Source organism: Salvelinus namaycush, chromosome 12 (genome assembly GCF_016432855.1).
Source record: "Salvelinus namaycush isolate Seneca chromosome 12, SaNama_1.0, whole genome shotgun sequence".
Lineage (NCBI taxonomy): Eukaryota > Metazoa > Chordata > Actinopteri > Salmoniformes > Salmonidae > Salvelinus > Salvelinus namaycush.
In genome coordinates, this window is record NC_052318.1 from 40,970,336 (window position 1) to 40,989,490 (window position 19,155).

The 19,155-nt window shown below is 44.7% G+C and overlaps 1 protein-coding gene across 1 annotated transcript in view; it reads left to right on the forward strand.

Moving 5' to 3' along the window:
- The first annotated feature begins 17,140 nt into the window (after positions 1 to 17,140).
- The window catches only part of LOC120057545 (gamma-aminobutyric acid receptor subunit alpha-2-like), a 74,072-nt gene continuing 72,057 nt past the window's right edge, over positions 17,141 to 19,155 (forward strand). The window contains exons 1-3 of the mRNA XM_039006136.1: positions 17,141 to 17,221; positions 17,508 to 17,605; positions 18,668 to 18,789. Coding sequence (XP_038862064.1) covers positions 17,141 to 17,221; positions 17,508 to 17,605; positions 18,668 to 18,789 — 301 coding nt within the window. The remainder of the gene's footprint in view (positions 17,222 to 17,507; positions 17,606 to 18,667; positions 18,790 to 19,155) is intronic.

Here is a 19,155-nt window from a genome sequence, read left to right on the forward strand (position 1 = left end):
TTGTCTTCAATAGGAATCCTTTCTGGGGGACGAGGTAGATTAAGTCAAACCATACTTTCGGTGCATAACAACGAGATGTGCGCAATCATTTGAAAGATGACATAAGGCACATAAGCAGCGGCCTTGCACTGCAATCTTCACTCAGAAAATGGTTTTTATTGAAACTTGGGCTATAGTTGAGGGTTTACCTGACTTCCCCCTTTTAGGTAGGAAGTGGAGGGGAGCAGGGCTGGGGGTTATTGTGGTGTGGTATCTGTCTGGAGAAATTTGGATCTGAACCGAAAATGTAAGTGTTCAGCCGTACCAGCCATGACCAAGTTTGTAAATAATCCTTTTAGACTTCAGAGCACCAGAGTGCTTATACCTCCAGAGTATCTCTCCACATCAGCAAATCTGTCTCTCCCCGAGTCCTGCCGCCTCCCTGATGCCCACTGATACCATCGCCGGGCTCCAAATCGGCTTTGCTACAGTACAGGCAGGAGACTTTGCTAATGGATAAAGTTGTCACAGACAAATCCCCTATATTAGGTTCTGTCACTCTGTGTATCGCCGCAATCCCTTACTGCACACACTCGGTGATAGGCAGGGCTTGATTAAACTATTATTTGCAACAATCCATATTTTACATATGAATGTGCAGCCTGTGTTAATTTCCATTGTACGGAGGTCTTATAACCTTGCCTCCAATCCACGCCCTCCGCAGCGCAATCACGGGCTAACGAGTGTGAACAGCCAGACCCGCTTCTGTTGTCTGTTTTGTTTGGAATAGGTTTCAACACCACCGGCCAAAGTGACACATAATCAATGGCTATGAGGGGGAGAGTGCCGTAAATCCACTCCAGCTATTCCTGCGTATGGATCGCCTCTGAAGTTCCCCGGCTCCTCTCCCCTTCTCACCCCAACTCACATGCATTATTCACGGGACAGAAGGGAAGGGCGTCACTTTGAGATGTGACCTGGTGGACAGAGAACATTCTGTCAATGTTACGGTGGCATTGTCAAGGTTAATGTGTTACAGGGCTGGGCCAGGGTAATGTATTCACTTGCGGTGAGACTCTGTATGCGGTTGGATGACTTGGCTGCCTGTCGTAGATTTTCTTTTTCAGCATTAAGATGGGAATGGAGCAAATAGGAAGTAAGGTAGGCTATACTGTATGTATAAATGTAAAACACAGCAGGTAGCATACTGTAGATATAGTACCTGTATGTGTCAATATCATGATATGCAACACCAATGATCCTGTTACAGCTTTCCATCGCAAATACTATGGTGACAAGAAAGTCAAGATTTGGGAGGAGAAGGCCGAGCACATCATGCAGAAGCATATCACTGTTAGGCACCATCCACACATTATCAACAGGGAATATTTAAAGGGATTCTCCAGTACTTTTTAGCCAGTAGTTCTGAAGGCAGTGCCCACGAGCCAAAAGTGGTCCCTGATATGTGCACCACGTCATTGCTTTCTCTCTCGCTTTGCTGTGTGTAATTCTTGCTAGCTGTCACTCAAATGGTGAAGGGCTGAATCTCATTGGCTGGATCTCGAATTGCTAGGGGGCTGGCCCACATTGGGGGAAATGTAGGGAAAATGGTGCAGCACAGCTTCCAGACAGCAGTCGCTTTCAAACTAGGAATTTTGTGGCTAATTGAGGTAATACAGTAATTCTGCTCATAAAAGATGATATATAAACTACACATTGACATATCCAGCACAAGCTGGTGGTTTAAAAATACTTACTAGTCTCCTATGTACTGGAGCATGTCTTTAATTAAGGCCAATGCTGTGAATCCATAGGTAACCACCCTGTCCCGCCCCCCTGGATCCCTTTTCCCCAGAGCTGAAGATCCGAATGGCATTCTGTAGGTGTGTTTCTTTACCTTCACCCTCCATTCACATTTCTCACTGCCAATCGTGAAAGATAACTCTTCAGGTTTTACCAGTGAAACGTCCATGCAGCATCTGCATACCAACCATTTGATCTCAGTTTCACAGGGAGATGCTTTAGAACTTCTTGAGTTAAACAGTATTGTTTTGAATGATGTACAGTCAGAGCAGATGCTTTTAACAAACTGTAGCTGTGTTTAGTTTCAATCAAAGCAGATATTTTGCCTACTTTTGGCCACAGTGCGAACGGTCCAATTTTTCTCTGTCATTCTAAAATCTCATAAGAAATGAGCTGGTGTTTTGTCTTACAGTAATGTTATACAGCAGGCTACAACATAGATTGGCTGTTTGCAATAGGTGAATGCAGCTGTACGAACAGCTGTCTTACCAATATAATACAAACTAAATGCTGAAAGTAAAAACCTAGTTATTCATGCATGCAAACAAAAATACTGAATAGCAGTTTGGCTTAGAATACTGACAACTGACAACTGTGAACGAATGAATGTGAAAGAAGAAAACAGCGGTACCAAGCAGGCCTAGTAAAGAAAATATCAGATCAATAAGGGATGACACAATCTACATTTAGGCTAGTTACATTAACAGTAAATAAGCACAGTACGGAAAAGGCAAATGGAGATTCAAATAACCAAAACACAGCCTACAGCCTACTACAGTGAGATGCAGACATGCACAACTGTCTTGCCAAATAAACAGGCCTATACACGCCCGCTTCAAACATAGAAATTAATGCTGCTTGCTCATGAGTACAGAAACACGTTGTGATATGGCAAAATACACTTCTGTGAATCAAATTCGACCCACATAATCAATTAAGCAATGACAGCATGCCATAAATACGTTTCCAATAAGTACAGTTCCATTTACAACCACGAAAACCAATAGGCTACCAAGAAAACCATAATAGAATGTAGCCTATCTATTTCTGTGATGAAACATACTCATATGTAGCTATACCAAGGGGTGTCATTTGGGTTTTGCATTGGAATTATATTGACTTCTGCTGATATCACACTATACCACAATAAACATAAAAGTTCAAATGCCGAGACCCTTGAGTGCTTTTGACCAAGAAGTGACAGGTTGGCCCGAAATCTCTGCAGTTCTCTATCAGCACCATGACAAACTAAAACAAGTAAAAAACCCTCAAACATTACAGACACATTACACCTTGATGATGTTAAGAACAAAATCCCAAAACACAAACAAAACAGAAATATATAAGTCCTCTCAGATACTGTATGCTTGAACACAATAAAGCATGCCAGTTGAAAACTAGGCTGGATAAGGAAGTCATTTTGCCATTCCATACCCTAGGTTTTTTGCTGAAATGACGCCACTGGCTATGACACTGGCTATACCACCAATATTTTGATAAAACCCTACCAGCTAGATTGTTTCTTACCTTTTCAGAAGAGTTTGTAGCCTCCTTGATTCTCTGTGGAACTTTCAGAGTAATCGATCATTCCATTCTCCCCGAAGTCATCTTGTAAGAATCCTCCTCCAATGCCAGTTGGATTAGTTGAGCTTTCCTCGGGTGAAGCATACTTCTTCTGTGCTGACTGAACACAGTTTGTCAAAGTGGAAAATTAGTTCTCCCATGTACAGTTGAAGTCGGAAGTTTACATACACCTTAGCCAAATACATTTAAATTCAGTTTTTCACAATTCCTGGCATTTAATCTGAGTAAATATTCCCTGTTTTAGGTCACCACTTTATTTTAAGAATATGAAATGTCAGAATAATAATAGAGAGAATGCTTTATTTCAGCTTTTATTTCTTTCATCACATTCCCAGTGGGTCAGAAGTTTACATACACTCAATTCCTGACAATTAATCCTAGTAAAAATTCCCTGTCTTAGGTCACCACTTTATTTTAAGAATACGAAATGTCAGAATAATAGTAGAGAGAATGATTTATTTCAGCTTTTATTTCTTTTATTTCTCTCACATTCCTAGTTGGTCAGAAGTTTACATACACTCAATTAGCATTTTGTAGCATTGCCTTTAAAACTTCTTATGGCTGCAGCCCGGCGTTGGTACACTTATGACAACAGCCACTTCAAGTGCAGGGCGCGAAATTCAAAAGATATTTTTTTTAAATATTTAACTTTCACACATTAACAAGTCCAATACAGCAAATGAAAGGTACACATCTTGTGAATCCAGCCAACATGTCCGATTTTTAAAATGTTTTACAGCGAAAACAGCACGTATATTTATGTTAGCTCACCACCAAATACAAAAAAGGACAGACATTTTTCACAGCACAGGTAGCATGCACAAAGCCAACCTAACTAACCAAGAACCAACCAAACTAACCAACAAACAACTTCATCAGATGACAGTCTTATAACATGTTATACAATAAATCTATGTTTTGTTCGAAAAATGTGCATATTTCAGGTATAAATCATAGTTTACATTGCAGCTACAATCAGAAATTGCACCGAAAGCAGCCATAATAATTACAGAATACGTCAAATACCTAATTACTCATCATAAAACATTTCTGAAAAATACATAGTGTTCAGCAAATGAAAGACAGGCATCTTGTGATTCCAGCCAATATTTCCGATTTATTAAGTGTTTTACAGCGAAAACACAATATAGCGTTATATTAGCTTACCACAATAGCCAAAAATACAAGCCATTTCCCAGCAGTAAAAGTTAGCGATCGTGACAAACCAGTAAAAGATATATAATTTTTGACTAACCTTGATATTCTTCATCAGATGACAGTCCTATAACATCAGGTTATACATACACTTATGTTTTGTTCGAAAATGTGCATATTTAGAGCTGAAATCAGTGGTTATACAATGTGCTAACGTAGCTACTATTTCCCACAACGTCCGGATATTTTTCGGACACTTTTTCTGACACACATATTCTGACCAAATAGCTATTCATAAACATAACTAAAAAATACATGTTGTATAGGAAATGATAGATCCATTAGTTCTTAATGAAATCACAGTGTTAGAATTCTAAAAAATAACTTCATTACGACATCCAGCTTCGGAATAGCTAGAGTACCCAAAAGTTGGGCGCCGACGACTAATTCACATGTACGACAGATATATGAAATAGCATCATAAAATGTTTCTTACTTTTGCTGATCTTTCATCAGAATGTTGGACAAGGGGTCCTTTGTCGGGAACAATCGTTGTTTGGATTTAGAACGGCCACTTTCCCTCTCGATTTAGCAAGCACACTATAGCCAAGTGGCACGAATCTCTCCATCGTCAACAAAGTCAGAGAACGGAACACGGCAAAACTCCCGAAAAAATTTCAATAATCTGATTAAACTATATTGAAAAAACATACTTTACGATGATATGGTCACATGTATCAAATAAAATCAAAGCCGGAGATAGTAGTCGCCTATAACGGCAGCTAAACAGAAGGCAAATCCAGGTACCTTCTCGCGCTCTCCAGAAAACCGGAAATGGGGGACACGTCATACAAAGAGCTTGTATTCCACTTCAGACCAAGATAAACACTCAATTTCTTCTCTCACCGCCTCTTGACATCCAGGGGGAGGTCTATGAAGTGCATGTATACTAATACGTATCATGCCCATTTATAGGCAGGAAGTAGAACAGAGCCTTGATTTCAGACTTTCCACTTCCTGGTCAGGAAGTTTGTGCCAAATGAGTTCTGTTTGACTCACAGATATAATTCAAACGGTTTTAGAAACTAGAGAGTGTTTTCTATCCAATAGTAATAATAATATGCATATTGTACGAGCAAGAATTGAGTACGAGGCCGTTTGAAATGGGCACCTTTTATCTGGCTACTCAATACTGCCCCTGCAGCCCAAACAGGTTAAATTGTTTAACTTGGGTCAAACGACTTCTGCCGAAGTCGATGCCTCTCCTTGTTCGAGCGGTATTCGGCGGTCGACGTCGCCGGTCTTCTAGCCATCGCCAATCCATTTTTCATTTTCCATTTGTTTTGTCTCGTTTTTCCACACACCTTAACCCTCTGTTTCCCCCATGTCTTTGTGTGGTATTGTTTATCTGTTTCATGTATGCGCACGTAGGTCTGATTGCGCTGGGTTATGTCAACCTGTATTGTATTTCGTGTTCGTTGTGCCGTGTGCTTTTGGTTCGCCTAAATAAAAAGCTCTGTTTGCTACCCACTATCTGCTCTCCTGCGCCTGACTCCCTTGCAGCCATTTACGCATACCTGACACCCAGAGAATCGTTTCAAGGTATCAAGTGGGGTCCATTTGTCCTCATCGGAGCCAGAGCAGGCGATTTCAGTCGGCAAAAACTGGTCAGCTTCCACCAAATCTGATCCAGCAGTGGTTTGACATTTTTCACATCTATAAAGTCATGGCTCTCTGGGTCAAGGGCACACAGGGTCTCCACCAGTTGGCTGTTGCGTTCGCTAAATCGTTCTGACATTTCACCGATGACAGCATCCAACGTGCTGAAAAAAAGTATTTTACATTGAGTGTCTTCTCTGTCATGCTGGCCTACTGTACTGTCTGTCCACAGCGTATTGCTGGAGATTTGTACATACATAACGTTGTCGTTTGCTTGGAGCTGGTGGTGTGTCATTTGTTTGGAGGATAGAGAAGCCTGAGGATTCTGTGCACCATGTTGGCTGTATACTTAAAGCCGGGGTCTATCAACGCCTTCAGCAGCCCTGTAGCCTCCAGTCTTACTTCTGCGATGTACGAACACATGCATTCATTGTCAGAGAGGAACTTCACAATGCTGTCACAACTAACAATTTTTACAGCTAGCTAACTGAACTTTGTAGTGGTGGGGCGTGAGGCAGACTCGAGTGAAGCAGCTTCAACGGTAAACCCCGCCCTTTAAAAATGAAAAATTACAGGCGGAGGCGTATCACGTTATTCACTTAGCCTTGCACAGATAAGAAACGTTTTTCCCGCTTTTCATGGAAACCCAAAGGAGTCATACCTAACCGCCCCAGTGGCTTTCCATAGCCCCCCTACACACCACAGTGCACCCAGTCCATTATGCTGACACAGATTGTTTTTGCGCCAACCTGTCTCTCAATCATTGTAACTTTTTTGCTATTTTATATAGGGACGTAAAAAACAAAAACTGATGGGGCAGAGGTTTCAACTGAGGGGGTTAATCCCCCTTTACCCCCTCGTGGAAGCGGGCCCGGCTACAATACTATAATATGTGATCTTGCAGACATTTATTCAGCTTTGATCTAACTTTATTAAACAAGCACCATTCGCCAGAGTAGCCTGTTCTCTGGACAGCCGAGTAGAGTAAAAACTGTGTAAAGTAGAGAATCCAGCACATGCGCAGAAGCGTCGGACCTTTAGTGGTCGCAAAGAGGCGTCCAGAAGAGTCGGATCCACAGCCATGCCGTTTAATTAATGAGTTTATCAATCTCAAATTCTCTCATATCTCCCCAAGTTCTTCGTCCTGCTCACAGTTTATTGATCTCTTGGCTAATTACCTGAATTTCAGATAGGATAACTAACAGCGGCATTGTGTTGATATATATTGAGTAATTGATCTGTCAGCTTCAAAGTTCCTAATTGGTGAACAATCAGATTAGAGCCGGAGTGGATCCTCCAGAGGGTGTGTCTGCACAGCTGCACTGTGGAACACAGAGAACTCAATCATGCTCCAGAGCAACTGGGGATGGATGTCGGTCTCCTTACTGACCAGAGACGCGAGTTGACTCAATGGATGATTCAACACCTTGCGCGCTGCAGAGAATGGCTGTGCCAGAGTTTATCTATGCCATGTTAAACTGCCATGAAGTTGAGCTTCATTAGTCAATGATCCCAGCTTAATCCGACAACAAATATTTTCTCCTATAGAGAAATTGTTTCGTTACATTATGTTTTCAGTCGCAACTGGCGAATATTCTCCAATTTCACAGTGGTTTAATACAAGCCACTCTGCTTTCTTGATGCACTGTGAACTCTTATGTTGGAATTCACAGCTATTGGTATGATCCAGCATACCTCCAGATCCACACTGGCTTGCTGAAATCCTTCCATCTGAAAGCCAGTCAATGAGCCAGTCTGTTGGAGCATGCTCTGCTTGAGAATTATCCTACAGCACCCTGTCTGTTGGTATGCCAACATGCCTCATTGGCTTGAACACAAGGGAATAGCCGAAAATAAGTGAAGCATCAAGATTGAGTGTCTGTAAAGCAGGGAGCTTTAGTAAAGCATGATAAAAGTTCTCTGGGACGCGAGTCAGTTAGACAATGTTCATTTAACAACAGGGGCTGCTCCATAAAAGCTGAAAAGTTTTACTGAAATAATAATGAAGTTGAAAGAGGAGAAACTAATATGAAGAAAGCCCCTATGAGTTGCATTCTGCCTTAGTAAAACGTTAGTAATAATTATCCCAACAGAAGAAAAAAACATGTTTTATGCATGCTTCTGTATATTTCATTAATTAATACTCTTCTCACTAGATGTTAATTTAGCCCAAGGCGCTAAACCAAGGACACATTGGACTTTAATGTTTGAGGGACAAAAATAAACAGATCAGAGTATTTTGTGAGCAAACATTTTTTTATTTTCCAACCTCCTCGGGATGTTATTTCACCATGCTTGTCAGACTACAATATGGTTGTAACATCTGTATGTTGTCTGGTTTGACAGGAGCTGGTCCTCTCTTCTTGTTTAGTCGCCTCGCAGAGCCTGACTAGGTTTGTCAGTTGAAGGCTTATCCAAGCTCTTGGACCCTAACTAGGACTGTGGCGGTCCCAAAATTTTGTCAGCCGGTGATTGTCAAGCAGATAACTGTCGGTCTCACGGTAATTGACCGTTAATTAACATAAACACATTTAGCGTCTCCTGGCTTCCACACAGCCTACAAGCCACTGATGCTGACTTTTGGAACATCTCCATGTTAAAAAGTCTAATAAATCCATGTAGTAAAGCCTACACCTTCACAATGAATCCATTATTTATTTTAGACAGGTCTAAAGAAACATGATATGAAGACAATGTAGTCTATTTCAGAAGAACAGAATAGCATACTCTGAGTTGTCCTTATGTTAGGCCCTGATCTGGCTATGCCTTATGGCTGTGGGCTACACTAGTTCATTTAGCAGACAAGATTTGCTTAGAATTCCGTGGCATTATTTTATAGTATGAAGAATACAAATGAACATAGCTGAATAAAATAGAAAGGATATTTTCTCCAAACGAGTTGAGGGAGTGCGCACATGTGGCTATTCTGTGTTGAGCGGTTAACAAAGAAATAGGTACTCCTATATGCTTAATTTAGAGTTATTGATGTAACTTTAGTTGTTCTACAAACGTTTGGCCAAGGCTGCATGATGTGTAAGGCTGCATGATGTGGCTCTAATAATGATAACCCTATTTTACCCTGGCACTTCTGGGGAGTGGGGAGCTACTAGAATGGGGTTGTGGTCAGAGGATCTTGTCTGTAATCAAATGGGCGATGTAAATGAGCGAGGTTACATGTTCCTCAGAGGCCCCAGAGTCCAGATCCAGTGTGTTTGACTGCTTGCCAGACCGTGGAGGGCTGGAGGAGCAGCAGAAGCTGCCGAGCAGAGAGGGCTCTGGTTTGGCTCAACACTTAGGGATATCCAACAGATAAACCAGGGATTACTATATTGGGTTTGTGCTGAAGGACTTCTGGATCAGTACACTGTTTCTGAGTTGTATATTGGCCAATGGTGTAGTTTAGGGTGCAACCTGCCAGGCACTAAACCACGTTTACTAGATCTGCTCAGTGTTGAGGCCAGAGAACACCACCATTGAACGTGTAGAAGAAGGTTAAGGAGCGTCTTCTAGGAAGTTACATTTACTTGCATTTGGCAGGCTGATCAGATTATATCTGATTATGTTGTACACAACACTTGCCAAAGCACTCAAACTGAGGTTTATTCTAAAGAGTTATGGATTTGTTCCCCAAGTCTATTTGGGATCAACCAATTTTAACATTCCCCAGCTCATTCACTTAAACATGCTGTACGAAGAGCTAGATATATTGCATTAAAAGTGCCTTCAACCCCCATAGTATGTACAGTTGAAGTCGGAAGTTTACATACACCTTAGCCAAATACATTTAAACTCGGTTTTTGACAATTCCTGACATTTAATCCAAGTTAAAATTCCCTGTCTTAGGTCAGTTAGGATCACCACTTTATTTTAAGAATGTGAAATGTCAGTAGAGAGAATTATTTATTTATTTCATCACATTCCCAGTGGGTCAGAAGTTTACATACACTCAATTCGTATTTGGTAGCATTGCCTTTAAATTGTTTAACTTGGGTCAAACGTTTCGGGTAGCCTTCCACAAGCTTCCCACAATAAGTTGGGTGAAATTTGGCCCATTCCTCCTGACAGGGCTGGTGTAACTGAGTCAGGTGTGTAGGCCTCCTTGCTCGCACACGCTTTTTCAGTTCTGCCCACAAATTTTCTATAGGATTGATTGCCACTCCAATACCTTGACGTTGTTGTCCTTAGGCCATTTTGCCACAACTTTGGAAGTATTCTTGGGGTCATTGTCTATTTGGAAGACCCAATTTCCCTTCCTCATGAAGCCATCTATTTTGTGAAGTGCATCAGTCCCTCCTGCAGCAAAGCTGCCACCCCTGTGCTTCACGGATGATGTTCTTCGGCTTGCAAGCCTCCCCCTTTTTCCTCCAAACATAACGATGGTCATTATGGCCAAACAGTTCTATTTTTGTTTCATCAGACCAGAGGACATTTCTCCAAAAAGTACAATCTTTCTCCCCATGTGCAGTTGCAAACTGTAGTCTGGCTTTTTTATGGCGGTTTTGGAGCAGTGGCTTCTTCCTTGCTGAGCGGCCTTTCAGGTCATGTCAATATAGGACTTGTTTTACTCTGTATACAGATACTTTTGTACCTGTTTCCTCCAGCATCTTCACAAGGTCCTTTGCTGTTGTTCTGGGATTGATTTGAACTTTTCGCACCAAAGTATGTTATTCTCTAGGAGACAGAATGCGTCTCCATCCTGAGCGGTATGACAGCTGCATGGTCCCATGGTGTTTATACTTGCTTACTATTGTTTGTACAGATGAACGTGGTACCTTCAGGAGTTTGGACATTACTCCCAAGGATGAACCAGACTTGTGGAGGTCTACAAGTTTTTGTTCTGAGGTCTTGGCTGATTTCTTTTGATTTTCCCATGATGTCAAGCAAAGAGGCACTGAGTTTGAAGGTAGGCCTTGTTTTAATGACTCCAACCAATGTTTATTCAAACTTCCGACTTCAACTGTATATGATATGTACTGTATACAGCAACTCCATGGAATTAATGTAATTTACAGCTCAGTTTTAAAAGACATTTTACTGTCAAATAAATGTAAGAAAGAGAAGGTAAGGGGTTGAAGAGGGAAGGGAAAGTGAGAGAGTGATAGCGGAGATGAGGACAGACAGGGTTAGAAAGATGGATAGAGATTAAGGAAGTTGAGGTTACTGTTGGAAAGAGTCTGATTGTCAAGCGGGGTGAAGAGAAAAGTCTCCTTTATATTTTATGAGAGAGAGAGAGAGAGAGAGAGAGAGAGAGAGAGAGAGAGAGAGAGAGAGAGAGAGAGAGAGAGAGAGAGAGAGAGAGAGAGAGAGAGAGAGAGAGAGAGAGAGAGAGAGAGAGAGAGAGAGAGAGAGAGAGAGAGAGAGAGAGAGAGAGAGAGAGAGAGAGAGAGAGAGAGAGAGAGAGAGAGAGAGAGAGAGAGAGAGAGAGAGAGAGAGAGAGAGAGAGAGAGAGAGAGAGAGAGAGAGAGAGAGAGAGAGAGAGAGAGAGAAAATGATGGAGGCTACTGTGTTTTTGGGGACCTTCAATGCGGCAGACATTTTTCGGTACCCTTCCCCAGATCTGTGCCTCAACCCAATCCTGTCTCGGAGCTCTACGGATAATTCCTTCGACCTCATGGCTTGGTTTTTGCTCTGACATGCACTGTCAACTGTGGGACATTATATAGATGGGTGTGTGCCTGTCACGGCCGTCGTTGAAGGAAGTGGACCAAAGCGCAGCGCCGTGAGCGTACATTTTCCCTTTATTTAAAATCACTGGAGTCTTCGTGCCATGGATCATCAATGGAGGCTTCGTGCCATGGATCATCAATGGAGGCTTCGTGCCATGGATCATCACTGGAGGCTTCGTGCCATGGATCATCAATGGAGGCTTCGTGCCATGGATCATCACTGGAGGCTTCGTGCCATGGATCATCACTGGAGGCTTCTTACCATGGATCATCACTGGAGGCTTCGTGCCATGGATCATCAATGGAGGCTTCGTGCCATGGATCATCACTGGAGTCTTCTTACCATGGATCATCACTGGAGGCTTCGTGCCATGGATCATCAATGGAGGCTTCGTGCCATGGATCATCACTGGAGTCTTCTTACCATGGATCATCACTGGAGGCTTCGTGCCATGGATCATCACTGGAGACTTCTTGCCATGGATCATCACTGGAGGCTTCTTGCCACGGATCATCACTTGAGTGGAGAGATACACAGGAGGCCTGGCTCTGGGAGCAGGCACAGGACTCACCAGGCTGAGGAGACATGCAGGAGGGTTAGGGCTTAGTACAGGCACAGGACTCATCAGGCTGGGGAGACATGCAGGAGGCCTCTTCCTTGGCCGAGGCACCGGATACACTGGGCCGTGGAGGCGCACTGGCGATCTCGAGCGCAGAGCTAGCACAACTCGTCCTGGCTGGATCCCCCCTGTAGCCCGGCAAGTGTGGGGAGCTGGAACAGGCCGCACTGGGCTGTGCTGGCCAACCGGGGACACCGTGCGTAGGGCTGGTGCAGGATAACCCGGGCCGAGGAGACACACTGGAGGCCAGATGCGCTGAACCGGCACAATCCCTCCTGGCTCGATGCCCACTCTATTCCGGCCGATGCGAGGAGCTGCGATGTAGCGCACCGGGCTATGAGTGCGCACTGGGGACACCGTGCGCTTCACCGCATAACACGGTGCCTGCCCGGTCACTCTCTCCCCACGGCAAACACGTGGAGTTGGCTCAGGTCTATGACCTGACTCCGCCAATCTCCCCGTGTTCCCCGACCAGAAAATTATGGGGTTGCCTCTCGTGCACGCCTCCTCGAGCCATCTCCTCGTAGCGTCGCCGCTCCGCTCCGCTGCATAGAACAAAAACATAGAATGCCCACCCCAACTCACGCCCTGACCAACCAAAATAGAGACATAAAAAGGATCTCTAAGGTCAGGGCGTGACAGAGGGTCTGAATAGTTTGCTAATGCACTGTATGTGAGACTCGATTGTATGTTCCTGTCACTGACTCACAACATCCCACAGACAAGACTTTTGTCAGTTTGGTCATGGCAAGATCAACACATTTGTTTGTTTTTATAAAGCTGCTTGTTTACAAGGATGCTTGAGAGTGATGCTTGTTCCAGTTTCCTGGATAGCCTTATAGAAGTCAGCAGAACAGATTTGAAATGGGGAACGATAGTGGCTGCTGTTTCTATAGCAGGTTTTAACTTCTGAAGGAAAGGGAAAAGCAGACAAATGGTGTTATTTAGTGGCTGCTCCCTGGTACTGTAGATGTGATAGCAGAATCTCTACTAATTTTCTCATCTTTTAATTCTCTCCCTCACGCCTTTTTTTTATTGGACTGTACTCACTGTAAACTCTGAGTACTTTTTAAGATTCAGTGTTTGACCATTGCCTTTATCTGCCAGCAAGGCCAGAGATTCTACATGGGCAGAGTGTGTTCCTAATAAAAGTCTGAGTTTACTGAGCCGTGAGTCTTCTTCAGAAGAGAACGCCCAACACGCATCCGTCCCTCATTAGCTTCAATTAGATAAAAGAAGAATGAACAGAAATGTTGGTCATTATTGAGCTGCGACGTGGCATCTGCCCCTGAGTCAATCAATGCTGCATTAGCAACCATTGTTCAACCTGTTCCCTTTCTCTCCTGGAGGCCTTATCTCCTCTGAGCACAGACAACTGGAAGACACTAAAAAGACAAGGCCAACAAAGGAAATCAGGCATATTGTGAAGCCATTGAATGATAGCAAGCATTGCTTTGTCGTATACAATGTGTCGTGTGATATGCTGCATATTAGTATCAATAGGTTGGTGACGGGCTGGGGCTGAGGAGATGTGTGAGTGGGTTGGCTAGGGAGGGTGTTTACCCTTGGTACTGATGGGTGGCAGTAGGGGGTTGGTTGATTCTGGAATAGAAATGTTGTTAATTAAGAGTTTATTGATGAGGGCATGTACCCCCTCCATGTCATTGGAGGTAGGAGGTAGATGGCGGTTGTCTTTCCTTTAATTTCCCCTTGCCATAGTAAGTAAATGAAGCAGGGCCCCTGTAGCTACAGCACGCTGGGGAGAATCATCAGCTTTCAAAATGTCATTTGTAGGCAGCTCCGACCGGGCCCACTAATCCTCTCCATTGGATTCTGGCAGCCTCCGGTACCCAGTAGCAAAACAATGAGGCCGTGTGGCGTGGGCCCAGCCACTCCAGCAGCGGACAGATATCGGGGTCCTTATCAGTCAATCAGTAACAAGCCTCCCTATAAGCCCCCACGGCACACTCCAGAGAGCGGGAGGGAGCGAGAGAGCGAAGGAGGAAGGAGAGTTGTGCGTGTGGGGGATTGGGGGAAGCTTTCTGAGGATGCAGGCCCTCTTAAAGCTCAAGGAATTTAATTAGATGTTGGTGGAGTTATACCCAGTGCGGCTCTTTTTCCTTCCCTCTCTCTCCCCCTCTCCCCCTCTCCTTCTCTCTCCTTTCCTTTCCTTCTCTCTCTCTCTCTCTCTCTCTCCCTCTCTCCTTCTTCCCCCCTCTCTCTCTCCTCCTTTCCCTCTCTCCTTCTTTCCCTCTCTCCTTCTCTCATTTTCCCTCATCTCTCTCTCATCTCCTCTCATCCCCACCTTTTCTCTCTTTCTTTCTCTCTCCCTCTCTCGTTCTCTCCTTTCCCCCCATATCTCTCTCTCTCGCTCTCCTCTCCTTTTCTCTCTTGCTCACTCTCTTTCTCTCTTGCCCTCTCACCCCCCCCCTCTCTCCCTCTCTCCTTCTCCCCTCTCTCTCTCCCTCTCCCCCACTCCCCCCTCTTACCCTATCTCCTTCTCCCCTCTCACCCTATCTCCTTCTCCCCTCTCTCTCCCTCTCACCTTCTCCCCCCCCTATCTCCCTATCTCCTTCTCCCCTCTCACCCTATCTCCTTCTCCCCTCTCTCTCTCTCACCCTATCTACTTTTCCCCTTCTCTCTCTCCCTATCTCCTTTTCCCCTCTCTCTCTCTCTCTCTCTCTCTCTCTCTCTCTCTCTCTCTCTCTCTCTCTCTCTCTCTCTCTCTCTCTCTCTCTCTCTCTCTATCTCCTTTTCCCCTTCTCTCTCTCAATTCAATTCAATTCAATTCAAGGGGCTTTATTGGCATGGGAAACATGTGTTAACATTGCCAAAGCAAGTGAGGTAGCAATACACAAAAGTGAAACAAACAATACAAATTAACAGTAAACATTACACATACAGAAGTTTCAAAACAATAAAGACATTACAAATGTCATATTATATATATATACAGTGTTGTAGCAATGTACGAATGGTTAAAGCACACAGGTTAAAATAAATAGGCATAAATATGGGTTGTATTTACAATGCTGTTTGTTCTTCACTGGTTGCCCTTTTCTTGTGACAACAGGTCACAAATCTTGCTGCTGTGATGGCACACTGTGGAATTTCACCCAGTAGATATGGGAGTTTATCTCTCTCTCTCACTCTCTCCCTATCTCATTTTCCCCTTCTCTCTCTCTCTATCTCTCTCCCTATCTCCTTTTCCCCTCTCTCTCTCTCTCTCTCTCTCTCTCTCTCTCTCTCTCTCTCTCTCTCTCTCTCTCTCTCCTTTTCCCCTTCTCTCTCTCTCTCTCTCTCTCTCTCTCCTTTTCCCCTTCTCTCTCTCTCTCACTCTCCCTATCTCCTTTTCCCCTCTCTCTCTCTCTCTCTCTCTCTCTCTCTCTCTCTATCTCCTTTTCCCCTTCTCTCTCTCTCTCACTCTCTCCCTATCTCATTTTCCCCTTCTCTCTCTCTCTCTCTCTCTCTCTCTCCCTATCTCCTTTTCCTCTCTCTCTCTCTCTCTCTCTCTCTCTCTCTCTCTCTCCCTATCTCCTTTTCCTCTCTCTCTCTCTCTCTCTCTCTCTCTCTCTCTCTCACCCTCTCTCCTTTTCACCTTCTCTCTCTCTCTCTCTCTCTCTCTCTCTCTCTCTCTCTCTCTCTCTCTCCTTTTCCCCTTCTCTCTCTCTCTCACTCTCCCTATCTCCTTTTCCCCTCTCTCTCTCTCTCTCTCTCTCTCTCTCTCTCTCTCTCTCTCTCTCTCTCTCTCTCTCTCTCTCTCACCCTATCTCCTTTTCCCCTTCTCTCTCTCTCTCTCTCTCTCTCTCTCTCACCCTATCTCCTTCTCTCTCACCCTCTCTCTCTCTCTCTCTCTCTCTCTCTCTCTCTCTCTCTCTCTCTCTCTCTCTCTCTCTCTCTCTCTCTCTCTCTCTCTCTCTCTTCTATGTTGCTCTGCTGTGTTTATCAATCAGACCTGATTCATTTTCAGCGGAGGCCCCTTTGGCTTTGACTGGTGTCTGAGATGATTGGATGTGAAATACAAATAGTAGTTCATACGTCAAGGTGCCACACGCATGCACACACACACACACACACATACACACGTACAAAAGTGATGTTCTGTCTGTCCTTCCTTTTATGACATTGCCTTAACTGTGCTGTTAGTACTGGTATACTGACAATGAGATTTCAGATGGACAGCTAATGTACCCATCCCTTGAAACATCACAATTTCTAGTCTGTCTGCCAGTTGAGGGCTTGTGTTTGTTTATCCTTATAGTGTACTATGTGAGGGTAGACATACCTGTATAATGTATTTGAACGCACAGTGACCAGCTGCACATGTAAGGCTGTATGTATGTGTGAGAGTGTGAGAGTGTTTATGGGCGGTGCATGCCTGCGTATAAATGACTTTGGCTGCTAGCTATTAGTGGCCCTCAGACATTCTTGTTGATAGGGGTAATCTGGAGACAGGTCAGAGGTCAGTCCCTCAGGGGCTCTGAGTTTGATTGAAAATGGCACTCATTAGCTCATCTATGGTGCCCTCTCCGTCTCACCAGCACATTGTTCACTGGGGAACGGTGGCCAGGCCCACAAAGAGATAATTGCTCTGGCATATTTAAGGTAATTAAGGAAGCGGAGGTTGACTGCATATTCAGGACCTCGTTTGTCACTTGTGGGATATTATGCAGAATGAAGGAGGAAAAAACCCAGAGGCAGAGTTTGCAGCAGCTCTGTGACTGTGAGTTGTCTGTCGGCAGCAGCTCTGTGACTGTGAGTTGTTTGTCGGCAGCAGCTCTGTGACTGTGTTGTCTGTCGGCAGCAGCTCTGTGACTGTGAGTTGTCTGTCGGCAGCAGCTCTGTGACTGTGAGTTGTTTGTCGGCAGCAGCTCTGTGACTGTGAGTTGTCGGTCGGCAGCAGCTCTGTGACTGTGAGTTGTCGGTCGGTGTCACGCTGGTATGAATGATTCGGGAGACAAGCGCAAATTACGGTGTGCCGTAAGTTCCGGAGGGATCCGTGACAGTACCCTTCCCCCCACCCGATGCGCTGCACCTGCAGCGCAACAACACCTGCCTCGAGGACGATCACAGGAACGCAGTGTGGGTTGATCAGGACCCGATGCAGCTGCCGAAGTTGCGGCGGCGTAGGACGGACCAGTAAGTGGCATCGGACGGACCGGTTGTGATGGCGTCGGACGGGCCAGTTGTGGCTGCTGAAGTGGCGTCGGACGGACCTGTTGTGGCGACGTCGGACAGCCCAGTTGCAGCTGCCGAAGTTGCGGTGGGGCCAGACGGACCAGTCGCAGCGTCGTCGGACGGGCCAATCCCGCTGTCTCCCTTAATGGTCGATTATTCTGTCACGTTGGCATGAAGGAACGGGAGACAGACACAGGAATGCGTAATAGTTTTTTTTATTAAGCCCATATTACGGTGTGCTGTGTAAAGGCACAGGGACGAAGACCAAACAAACACGTAACAAAAACACAGGGTTAAAACCCAAACAAAAGAGTGAGGAGTACCTCGAATAAATAACACACACGCACAATGATTAACACACGGGACGAGACCCGTAATCATCTGCGCAATCCACAAGGGCACGAAAGCCCAAAACACACAGCACAAGCACTCACATGACCAACGGACATTGTAACAATAATCGATATACAAATACTAATCAGTGGGAATAGGGGACAGGTGTGCGTAATGAAAGTTCCGGAGGGATCCGTGACAGTCGGCAGCAGCTCTGTTACCGGCAGCAGTTCTGTGACTAATCCTTTTGGACTTCAATCAGTCTTTCCATGTCTGAGAGTGGTGTGCTGCCACACGATGCCCAAAATTAAATCCCAACATGTTTGGGTCTCAATCAATGCGGTAGCCATGACTCTGAAGGTTGCATTAGAGAAAGGTTCAGTTACCCCTACAACTCTCTCATTGGTTGGAAATAACAGTGGTTACTCCAATGGTTTGACCAGATCTCGTTGTAAACAGGAAATTGATAATGAGCACAAAGTGAAGCTGCGGACAGACAGACACGTGTGGTATTCTGGTTCGGTGGAGCTTTTTCTATTTAGTGTATTTCCCATGGCTGGTCTCAGGAGCCGGAGGAACCACTGCTACAGGAAAGACTCAAAGATGTCTGCTGTGTTCAATCTAACACTTTCTCTCTCTCGCCTCTCTCTCTCTCTCTCTCGCTCGCTCTGTCTCTCTCTCACTCTGCAGGGCAGTGGTTGGGCACAGAGAGCCGTTGCCTGACGACAGTAGAGACAACATCACCATTTTCACCCGGATCCTGGACAGACTGCTGGATGGCTACGACAACCGCCTGCGCCCTGGGCTGGGAGGTAGGCTGGTTTGTTGAGCGAAGACACTGCTCACCCCTCCCTACCTCTAACACCCAGACATACTGCTTATAGTGCTTTCTGGGCTCTGCGGCACGCAATGTGTAGGATTCTCTCTAAGCTGCTGAGTCTGCCATCCACCACTTTAATAAAACTGTGTTTGAAACATTCACTATATAGCCATACATTGCTTCAACGAGTTCATCAGCTAGCTAGCATATTCGCTTTTTGTAATGTCGAACTGTCTGCTTCTACTACCTTAAACTATTAAAGTAAGCTAGTTTTAACTTGAAGAATCAATCAGCTATTTATAAAGGCCTTCATTATCTGAATCAGTTCTGTTAGTGGTGGTCTGGGACAAAAGCTTGA